General features: G+C 32.0%; 2 protein-coding genes and 1 long non-coding RNA gene across 3 annotated transcripts; 2 read left to right on the forward strand and 1 right to left on the reverse strand.

Moving 5' to 3' along the window:
• Positions 1-2,211: 2,211 nt before the first annotated feature.
• On the forward strand, positions 2,212-3,695 carry LOC140863281 (uncharacterized). Its single transcript, XR_012143910.1, has 3 exons — positions 2,212-2,666; positions 3,137-3,207; positions 3,303-3,695. It is a non-coding gene; the product is annotated as an uncharacterized lncRNA (long non-coding RNA).
• A 1,130-nt stretch (positions 3,696-4,825) lies between these two features.
• Positions 4,826-5,669, reverse strand: LOC140867322 (dehydration-responsive element-binding protein 2D). The gene has a single exon (XM_073272399.1). The coding sequence runs from the start codon at positions 5,573-5,575 to the stop codon at positions 4,985-4,987; it is 591 nt and encodes a 196-aa protein (XP_073128500.1). The 5' UTR covers positions 5,576-5,669; the 3' UTR covers positions 4,826-4,984.
• Positions 5,670-9,915: 4,246 nt separating this feature from the next.
• LOC140865317 (thioredoxin H-type 1-like) lies at positions 9,916-10,945 on the forward strand. Its single transcript, XM_073269916.1, has 3 exons — positions 9,916-10,065; positions 10,383-10,505; positions 10,622-10,945. Exons 1-3 carry the CDS (start codon positions 9,973-9,975, stop codon positions 10,763-10,765), a joined length of 360 nt encoding a protein of 119 aa, XP_073126017.1. The 5' UTR covers positions 9,916-9,972; the 3' UTR covers positions 10,766-10,945.
• Positions 10,946-12,144: the final 1,199 nt, after the last annotated feature.

The raw sequence follows: 12,144 nt of genomic DNA on the forward strand, positions 1-12,144 counted from the left end.
CAAATCACAAAATGGGGAAGGTAACAGAAAATAGTTTTTGTTGATAAAGAGGTAAGATCCATTCAATTCAATCAATAAAATTATTTATATCTTACTCTTTTTCTCCTCTACTCTTTGTAATTAAAATATACTGTTTTTGATTATTTTACTTCTAATCTTTTTTTCCTCTCCAGATTTACTGTGTGCTCTTATACATGAGTTTCCACCACAATTTGTTGAAAAAACTGAAAGTAACTTGCAAAATTTCGTGGTTGTATGCCTATTTTGAATTCTGATCTGAATGAAGTTTTTTTATTTTGGGGATCAAAATGTGGGTCAGATATGTATTGACAAAAATGAATACCTTTGCGTACGTGCAAATTAAGATGTTCAACTAACCATTATTCCAAATATAGGTATTAAGATCAGGCCAATCTCAAAACAGAAGAAAAACAACGGTCTTCATGTAACATTTGTTTGACCACATAGGTGTTCTTTCTCATGGTTTTTGTGTCCTGCTGCACTTGCAACATATCCTTTTTTATTGTCATCAAATATCTAAATTGGTATTTTTTTAACTAATGATAAATTTTTATTTACTAAAAATTTTAAAATTTATCGAATTCCAAATGTATCATCATTTTCGTCCGTTTTTTAAAATCTTCCATTTCCATGAAGAGATTTTACCTAAATCTGATTTACTTACTTTTTATATTTCGCATAATTTATCTTTGACTACCAATAACTCTCTACTTTGCTTTAAATCATATATATGTTTCTTGTTATGTTTCTGTATATCAGTTTGTCAGAGGAGTAAAACCAGAACATCACACAGGTTGTGATATTGATGATTTTTTCTTCTTCAGATTGAAATTGAATTATGACAAGGAATTGTTGTTGCATCGCCGATATTTGGTACAGGCCAATCTAAATATTGATTCCCTCTGCTCTTAAATCATCTTTTATTGATGTAAAAAATACATCTTTATCAGGGAACTTTGATATAATACATCGGCCAAAGAATAGGAGCAATTATTCTAAAAATCAATCTGCTTCCAAATGTTTGTAGAAGAAGAAATATAAGTTTTTCTCAAAAAATCGAGAGAGCTCTTAGCAAGACAATAAGAAAGTTGGGCAAATGAGAATTAATGTTGTTTAAAAATTACCATACTTGGATCCAAAATAAAACAAAAAGGTAAATGCTCCGAAAGTAAGCTCGTTTGATTTGAGTAGACGAGGCATTTGTCATAAGAAAGTTTTCTACCCAAAATAATTTCTGAACTCGGACTTTAATCTTTGAAATGAAAAGAATCAATACAATTAAACAAACCAAATGATCAACAATAAGCTAGAAATTATGACTTGTGGAGGCTATTGGTTTTTGCGTGGATATCTTCGTCATTCATTTGACTCGCTTTTTTGTATTTTGTTTTTCATTAGGTTTTTTATGGAAAAGCAGTATGGCCGAGTTTGTGCGCATATTAAGCACCAGTAAAACAGTGATTGTTTTAGTCATGATCGAGAATCTTAAAAATGAACATGCAATATGTAACATATCATAATATTATTCCAATTTTAGAAACCGAAATTTTCAATCTGGTTTTTTTTATTTCTCTTATTAATTATTTCTTTGATCAACTTTGCAGATTATATGTTTAGCAATGAACATGTCAACTACCTTATCAATCATCCATTTGACTTCCGAGATAAGCAGCTATTATCTTATTACATATTTTTTTAAGGTTTGCTTCATAATTCATTTTTGGCTTTTTCTTTTGGTATCGGTTATATTTAATTCAATACGTTGTAATTTCACAGGGCAAGCGGAAAGTTGAATAAGGACACCATTTTTCTTCTTGTCAACATGAATTATGTAAGTTCAGTTAACCTAACCTATCACCATCATTGGAATCTCTTTTTTTTATCCTGTAAGTAGATTTATATCAAGGGCTCCTCATGAGGTTTATTTCTTGAACTTGATCAAATTTTTTACAGATGAATGCAGCAATTTGAATCATTTGTTTCAGATGCTTCTAAGTAAGTTGTGAAATGTTGTTTCTTCATATCAAGATTTTTATTTCATTATTAAAAGCAATGTATATTTTCAGAAATATAAAAATCTGGACCAAGAATCAAGATCTTCTATTCTTCCTGTAGTTCATGAGATTGAAGACAATCTCTATTAGTTCAGTGAGGTTGTCTCTGCTCAGATTCTGGCGTTGACAGGTTAATAATGAACAACATGTTGTAGTTATTGATATTTCCATTGGTTCTTCCTTTGTTGAGGACTGAAATTATCGATGTATGCATGTGTTGTTTCTCATTTGATATTCTCCTTTTCTCAATAGTCATGTTATCAGATTTCGACCTTTTTTTTAATTGTTAAGGTGCTTATTATTATTTCCTGAATGTAATTCAGGAGACGAGAACTGGTGCTCACTTTTTATTTACTTATTTTGCACATACGGCTCACGGTTGGAAATTGGGATTCAATAAATGTCTATCCATTTGTTTATGAAACTATAGGCATGAAAAGGGCTTTGCACTGTATAATCAACTAAATCGGCACCTCTCCCGAACGATAAAATGTCTCAGCTGTTGTCTGTGAGGAGCAAGTCTTGTGGAATTTCCAAAGGCATGAGGTTCCGTGTAAAAATAGTGGGAAATACAAAGGCGATCTTGCTATAGTGAGTATTTGTCCTTGTACTGAAATGGTTAAATGCTCTTGGTTCCTTGTCGTAGTGTATATCTTTTCAACATGCTATTAGTAATCCTTCTTATCATTTGTTGGAAACCTTGTGTGATGTGTGAATGACTAATCTATATCGTAGTTGTCGATGATTATCGGAAAAAGATAAATGCAAAGCTGATTTTCAAGTATAGAATTGAAAGGGCTGGAAAATTTGTAAGTTCAATTGTTCTACATTTTTTTAGTGTTTACACGAATACTAACGTTTTACTTTATTATTTTTGGAAGAAAACACTTTTTAATATCTTACATGTTTTTCAATGTGAAAATTGATGGTTCATATTAGCCTACATTAAAAACTAAATTAGCCCTTCCAATTGTTTCCATGATTTTTGTGAAGATAAAACTTTTTCAAATTTGTAGGATTATATTAATTTCTTGATGGAATTTTCTGTTGGAGCTTGCAAGGTTGAAGAGTTCATTCAAGGTTTTACTTCCAGGATCCTGTTTTTCCCTTGCTAATAGTTAAGAAGATAGAGGTGAATTTATCTCTTGTCTGGTTTATTTATCTTGTGCTTATGTGGACAAATTTGTTACTGTTTTTCCAAACTCTCATTCATGTTGTTCTTGACAGCTTTTATGTTTTTTGCTGGATCACGTGAAGGGTGTCCTGCGGGTTTCTAATATTTCATCCCAGTCATACGTGATAAAATAGGTAGTCTGCAGGAAAGATTAATATGGCTGTCCAGTGACAAAACTTTCAAATTTTTAGCCACTTTATACAGTAAATCTCACTATAATAAATCTCAGAGCAAGGAATTCCCCGGGGGATCACAAATGGAGCATTCTGGTATTGCTAGCATAGGTGCATAATCGTGAAGTTCCTTAACTGAAAAGTGTTTCAAATGTTATGATTTCATCATATTGCTTATTTTCTCCATTTGTCAAAATTCATAATCATTGATGATTTAAATGCATCATGTTTTAGCCACATGTTCTGCTATGTTATCCATTTTATTACATTTGCTTTCTGTTTTGTTTAGATATTTTAATTTCCAAATGCCGTTTGTTGCTACTCGGTTGTTTTTGCTCTTGGTTTTTTCCCACACGATCTTTTTGGTTTGCGATAGGCCTAGAATTTGTTTCTATTCTTTGACCATTTGTTATTTTAAGGCCAAAGGTTGTAAGGTTATATATTTCTGCCTGTATGCATCTAATATCAAAACAGAAGCAGATATCAGTAGTATCTACCAAAACTTTTTATGTACATTAAATGATAAATAAAATAGTTATGTCAGTAGTATAAAAAACGCTTCCCTCTAAAACAGTTATGTCAGTAGTATAGAAAACGCTTCCCTCTAAAACGTTTATATAAACCTATCAATAGCTTTAAATAATATATTGTATTAAATTTACAATCACCACAATAAATTTTCATTTATTATTTTAATTTTAATTCTCATATGAATAGATCTCCATATTTTTTTTTTATTAATTTCATACTTTAGCATTCTTAATATCGTTGTTACTTTCCTTCCTCATTAATATCTTAAATATATTTTAATGTTGTACGAAATATCATGCTATCATTTTAGAAAAAGTCATAATTTCGATAGAAAATGCTGATATCACAAAGACATTGTGCGTCCAAGCACATCGCACATACTTAAATCCATTTACTTGTTATTTGTCATATATTAAAAAAAAATTTAATATAAAATAACACTTGCACAAATACAAATGGATCTTTAATTTCTTGAATATAAGTTTTAAAAAATCTTACATTACACTACAGAGATGGGTAAACACCTCATGAAATGAGGTGGCCTATTCCTAGTAATTTATAATTGCAAAAAGTTAAAACCTTATAAGTAAAATATTTAATTTATTGTAAGTATACCATTTTTCGTAATACTAACTACTAAGAAAACACTACATGGCTCAACAATTAAGTAATTCGCTACTATTCACACAAATATCGCAATCATTCCTAGAATAGGAACATGTTACATGGATACATTGATTTACATATTGGGTTTACGCACTACACGTTAAATTACAAAATTATCAATTCACTTGATTTGAAAAAAAATATTTTTAAAATACATTAAAAATATTTATGTAATTTTAAGCGCCGTATACACGTAGCATCACCCGAATAGAATATTACACAGTTTTATTAATGTAAATAAATATACACTATAGGAACCGATTTACATGATTTTGACCTTGTACATAAAAATATATTTAAAAATATTGGATAGAATAATTAATGAAGATGTCACGTTTGGAATAAAAGTTTAGTTTCTCCAAGTTCTAAAAAGTCCAGAGGAAAGGGACACCGTCGCTATGATCATGAATTCCAGAGTCCAAATTGCAAGCATCGTCCACAATGCTAAAACAAGTATCTTTTACCGCCTCAGCCCACAACAAAGAATCATCAACCTCCGGCAAATTCACAGTCAAATTCTCGCTCGCAGTACTCACAAATTCCCCGCAATTCTCATTACATATTGGAAAGCAAGCTGGATCCAGGATATCAATGGATTGTTTAATAATATTGGTTGAAGCTTGGGTTCGGGGAGAGCTGGCAGCTGGGCCCTGTTTTTGGGCCATATGGGGCAGGTTGACCTTAGCATCCGGTCCATAAAGCTTACGCGCGGCTGCATCGTAGGCGACAGCAGCATCAAGGGAGGTGTCGAAAGTGCCGAGCCAGACCCTTTGGCCGGTGTTGGGCTCGCGTATCTCGGATACCCATTTGCCCCAAGTGCGCTGCCTCACTCCTTTGTACGTGCAGGAGGCATTTTCTGGCCCACCTTTCCCTCTCATGCACCCTTTTCTTGAACTGGCCCGAGCTGCTCTCTTCCGCACCAACCTCCTCGTCTCTTCCCGGCCCATACACAACATGATTTTAATTGAATCGATCGATCACTTATAACTCTCTGTGCATGTCATGATAAGCAAGAAAAATGAAATGTTAATAATTGTGGTCTGATTTCCGATATATGGAGCTGATATATAAAATAATTCAGTATTTATAGACGATATATTTAAAGTGGAGAATGGGTGTTTAATTTGTTTATAATACGTGTCTCCGGGTGAAGTTCGTCCATTGATACTTGGCAACAGAAACTCGTTTTATCGTGTCCGTTTTTCCCAGATGCTTTGTACTTGACCATATATTATATAATCTAGCTCCCAAGATCAACACACAACCATTAATGTTATTAATTATATCCAAATTTATCACCATGCATATATATAAGATCAGCCTCATCATTTTGGTTTGTTCGAATAAATAATTATGCTGCAATTAATCTAAGGATGGGAATGTGATTAAAAAAACATCTTATATATAATTGCCACTTATGTCTTTTGCAGCTTTGATCTTAAAAGTTAAAACAAAGTACGAGGATTTGGATCTATCTGTTGTTGATGAGCATGTTTTACACAAAATGATCGGCTTATTATAATCTTTGCTGATAAAAGTTATAATCAGATCAATTCAGACGATCAACCAATCATCTTGTATAAAAACTAAAAAACGCGTCATGTTTTGGAACATTGAAGCGGGACGAAAAATGAGTTGACATCACTTAATTTCGTCATTGTTTGACGGGCTTTTACTTCAGTTGATAAGTTCGATTTTGAATTCTCTACCGTTTCATGCTAATCTATTGTTGAGAGTAATCGCATAAGATCTTGCTTGTTATTAAATTATTATATATGAATTAGTTTTAATTTCAGGAATGAAAATGTGATCGAGCAAATAGAGAAAATTGTTTTTTAGTCTTGTATATTGGTCACTCTGCGATTTCAATCATTTATATTTTTAGATTTCAGTTTTAGTTCGCTATCTTTATTTTTTTGAACAATTTTAGTTCTTTTTCCGATGTGTCGCTGACGTGGCACCAATTCAGTGCTGATGTGGAACTGACGTGTCACGTGTGCAATGTCACGTAAACATTTTCGAATAAAAATGACCGAATTGCAAAAAATCAGAACATTCAAGACTAAAACTAAAATATGAAAACATAGAGGACCAAAATCACAAATTAACAAAAATACAGGACCAAATTTACAGTTTTCCAAGCAAATAATACAAAAGCAGTGTGATTATTTGGGGAAGAGTGCATGGGATAAGTGATTAGAACGAAAAATGTTGAGCTAATATGCACCATTATCTTACGACAAGGATTGAATATCTAAATATATACTAACACACATTTTGTGTATGCAATATAATATATATTAGTGATTGTAACATATGATTTTTATGTGCTTGATAATTTGATATATAAATTAGATAGAAATTGTAAAAAAATTTTGTAAATAATTTAATAGAAATTGATAAATAGTGAAATTTGAAAAAAAAAAGAGATAAAGATAAAAATGGATAAGACTGTTAGAGAAAAACGAGAATAATTTAGTCATTTAAGGTCTAACATAAAAGAGATGTGTGTTAAATTTAAGGATAAAATAAAAAAAAAATTGGTATGATTTGACACACCAAAATCGGTTAGTCTAAGGGGTTGAATTATTATAATAATAAGTATAGATAATATAGTATAGATATATATACATATAATTAACCAATATTCTTTTCACGTATAAGTAGCCCAAATTTAATTAATTGGCCCACCGTGATTCTTTACAATGCGAGCCCAAAACATAGATCGGCTTGTTTACCTTCAACTTACTCAGCCAACTTTAATGGGCCAGATCAATACTCGAGCCAATTGTAGGGGAAGAATTATAGACATTATAAAAAAATTAATGTAATTTCAAGAGGAAGATTGCATGCACAAATGGTTCGAAAATATAACTAGAGAAGCCTAATTCGCCAAAATAAATTTTAAAAAATGTTTTCAGGATTTTTTATTAAATGAAGAAATGTCCTATTATAAATATATTTACGCTCATAATAATTATAATAATTTACGAACTTATGCGAAAATAAATATTGATAATTAATTTTGTACAGTAATAACATTATGTATAACTATAGTCTATAGTGGTCGTGGTGGTTATCCTTTAATTTGTATCATATTATTTTTAAACTTGCGAGTTGCCAGTTGAATTGCTAACCACTACTATCAGTTCATGAGGTTCGAGCTTGAAAATTTTTAATCTTGATCGGGATTAGAATTTTCTCGATTAACTCATTATTATATTGGTAATTACGTGACCTAAGTTTGAAGGCAATAATCGTTTAATGCGTAGTATTTGCAATTTTTAAAAATAAGTGATTATGAATTTTTAATTTTTTTAAAAAAATTCATACTCATTTATTTTTATAAATTGCAAAGACTACCTAATTCTCCGTACGAGTAAAGCACCAATATATTCTATTGACATTCTCTACAATAAGAAAATTCGAACGAGAAATTTAGTGAAAAAAATAAAAAAGAATAAAGTGATGTTAAATGATTAAAGCATTCACAGGTCATGAAAAAGATGGTCGGCAAAATGAAAGATGTGGGGGGGGGGGTTTTTTCCCCCCTAATATATATTGGAATATCATCTCTACAAATCCCAGCAAAGTGAATCGGTAGAATGAGGCGGTTCGACCCACCATTTGAGCAGGTTACGAAACCATTGATTCAACCTGTTTATTTGGAGGAACGGGCTCATCTCACACATTTTCAACTATACTTGATATGATTGGGGCTAGTTGTACTACGTCCCATCAAAAAAGTTTAAAATCTCTTAAATATCTAAATAAGTTAAAATATTCTCGTTATTTAAAAGTTAAGCATATTCAACGCCAGTGGAAAAAAGAACTCAAATATATTTACTTTATTTTAAAGACGTTTTATGCTTGATTTTTACAAACACGTAATTGTAAATATAATTAATTTACACACAGGGTTTTTCGTATTTTTTAAAATTTTTACAGGGGTTCTGACATAATTTGGCCGATATAATTGTGTATTTTATTTTATCACCTAAATATTCCACGTGTATTTAAAGGAATTAGACTTTCAAATAACTGGAGTTTTAAAGCCAGAAAGCAACAAAGAATTAAAGCGTCCATAGCTGGAATAGACAACCACTTGCAACCTTCACTTCCCAACATGGATCGTTTTATAGCCGCAAATGTAATATTCTGAAGACATTTTTGCATTACGGCAAAGTTTCTACTTTTGTGCTACATGTAAACGGAATCATTTCTTGTGCAAAACGTGAGAAAACATCGTGCATCTAGTTGATACTACATAAGACGTATAGATAATCATGACCAAATGTTATATTTATGAAAATTCTAAAAACGCGAAACATGTCGAAGTGTAATAGCGAAATTTTGAACTATTCATAGCACTGAATTTCCAGTTGAATTTAAGACAAATTAACAATGAATTGAAAAGATATTAATTAACGCTTTAGAGGAAGTTGTGTGAGATACATAAAAAATGCACACAGACGTTTGTACCAAATATTCTGAATTCCAAAATTATATAAGAGGCATGTGTATCAATTAATTATTTTATACAATGAGATAAATATATTATATGAATCATACTGTTGCTTTGCATATCGAAAAATTCAAATACTTGTAATTAATTAAAACATTCACACACATAAATATAATTTGTTTTAATTAAAAGTCAACGGCTGTACTTAGACGGAACTTTGGTTTTATTCATTTCACAGGGGTGAAAACAAAAATAAATTCCGGCCGACGTGTTAGCACAATATTTACAATTTCAAATTTCCAGAACTGATTGGATTACATGAGACCATAGAAAAAACTGAATCAAATTAATTGGGATCTTGAAGTCGATCATTTATCCATTCAAAATACAACCTTAAATTTAGAAGTTAGATAGTTATAAATGATCGATTGTTATCGATAAACTTGAAATTCATCGTAATCAACATAAAATACTGTAACAAACTTGACAAAAATATGGTAAAAACTTAAAACTTATAATAAAGCTTTATAAACTTGAAATTCACGGTAAACAATATGAAATTATAAAACTAAAAAATAAAATTGACAATAGATGGCAACGCCACGTGTAATCATTAGACGGGTGCGGCTCCGGAAGGTTGTGTGGGTGAATCTAGTCCGTTCACGAGGAATGTCCTAGAAATGATAAGATTACATCCCACCACACGTCACGCAACCCAGAGGTGTCGTCATCAATTTTAACATAAGTTGACTTTTGGTCAATCCACATCGCCTCGTTTCCCCCTATATAAAGGACACTTCCACATCTCCTTGTTCATACAAATTACAAACCAGTTTTCAGAGCATTCAAGAAAAAGAGCTCACGATTATTTAGAAAACAACCTGCGAAATGGCTTCGGAATTAGAGGGCCAAGTCATCGGATGCCACTCCGTCCAGCAGTGGAAGGATCAGTTTCAGAAGGGTCTCGATAGCAAAAAACTCGTACGTTTTTTTTTTGGGATTTTGCTTATATGCGAAGATGATCGATAATTTGGTCTGGGTTTTTGCTTATCCATGTATTAATTAATTAATATTGGAAAATTCTTGTTACATTTGTCAAAAATTGACTTGTACACTCATCCCAAAATCTAACTCACGAGGGTGCTTTGCCTTTGTCTATATAAATGAGTTAGCCAACCGATGTTGAGACAAATAAGACACCAACAACATTTTTTTTAGTTGTTTAAGTTTTGGCACTGACATCCTATTGAGGTTGTTTCAAGTTCTAACGCCGGAAACAAACTTCGTTTTATTCACAGGTGGTCGTAGATTTTACAGCTTCATGGTGCGGACCGTGCCGTTTCATAGCCCCAATCTTGGCGGAGATTGCGAAGAAAACACCCCATGTTTTGTTCTTGAAGGTTGACGTTGATGAACTTGAGGTAATATAATATGCTTAGCAAATTCGGTTTAATTTGTTTGATTGTAAATTTGGTTTGAATTAGATCAGCATCAAACATGATTAGGTAGCTAATTAATTTGGTTCAAATTTGTTCAGGCTGTTGCAAAGGAATTCCAAGTTCAGGCAATGCCGACCTTTTTGTTCTTCAAAGAAGGGAATGAAGTTGATAGGCTCGTGGGAGCAAAGAAGGAAGAGCTGCAAGCAAAAGTTAACAAGCACGGCTCCACCATTACGGCTTGAGGGAGCTGCAGCAAATATTATTTTAGAGTTAAATGTGGCTTTGTTGGCACTTTTAATAAGTTCGATTTCATAATTATAATAATAATCTCGCAATATGTCGTCGTTATTCTATGGATGTACTCTTGTTGTCGTGTAATATTGGAATCTTCTTAGTATTTATTGATGTTCAATTCTGTTCAATTGTGTGTTCTTGACTTCTCTTTACAAGTTCTGAGAGAAAACACTGAATCTTTTCTTTATCAAAACTAATTAACACAAAGCTTAGTGATAACAGTTATGTTCTATTCGACAAACATAAAGCATTGTGACAACAGCCAATTCATTCAAGAAACGAATTAATTCATATCTGGAATAAGCTTCATATAATAACTTAACGTTAAAGTTGTACTCTGTGTGGGCCCAATCAAAAATTTAATGGGCTCAATAAAATGCAGCGAAGGAGATATGAGATATTTTTGTCCCAAAGCAATGTTTATACAAGTTAACGATTGAATCAATCAGAAACCTATCTGAATTCGGTTGGGTTTCATCCGGAACCAATATTATTGGTTTAAGATTGAATCGAATTCAACGCCAATAATGAATCGGATTGAGTTGCTTCAAGATAAATCCGAAACTATTGTAATCTAATCGGTCTGAATCTGATATTAGTACTAGTTAAAGTCTAAATACACACATTTTTTTTAGAAGACACAAACCATAACATTAATGTAAAAATTTTTGGTTTACAATATTTGAAGCCACAAAGGTAAATTATCTCTCAACCAGTCTGTTAATGATGACAACTTAAAAGCTTCTCGAGCTAAATAATGAGCGACTCTATTCGCCGATTTTTTCATATGTTGAATTGAAATGAAGATGTTCGATCCTACAAAATCTTGAATTTTCGAAGCCAGAATACCATTAGGGCCCAAGTTTTTATTCAGATCAGTGATGACATCAATAGCTTGAGATGAATCTGAGAAGATGCAAATACTTATAAAGTCGTGTCTCATGCAAAAAAACATCTCATATTTAATGGCCATTAGCTCCGCTCCCTTCATCGAATCTGGATGACGAATTAAACACGCAGAAACGCCCTGTACTGAACCACACGAGTCTCGAACCACCAGCCCTATACTAAATATGTTCTCTTTATATACATGATTATTGTAAAAAGTTTATTCCAATTTGGCCTACATTTGGTTAATCATTTTTCAATACAAACTTAAGTAGTGTTTGGGAGACCATGTATTAAACACTTCTTAGCATTTTCTTGACAAAATTTTGAAAATTTTGCTAAAAAAAACTTGAAAATGCTTTATAGTTCAAATATTACCTTAATCCTGTCTTACATTGAGTTACACTCCCAATTTGATAAATCTGAAACCGATCCCATT

Source organism: Henckelia pumila, chromosome 4, assembly GCF_033568475.1.
Source record: "Henckelia pumila isolate YLH828 chromosome 4, ASM3356847v2, whole genome shotgun sequence".
NCBI lineage: Eukaryota > Viridiplantae > Streptophyta > Magnoliopsida > Lamiales > Gesneriaceae > Henckelia > Henckelia pumila.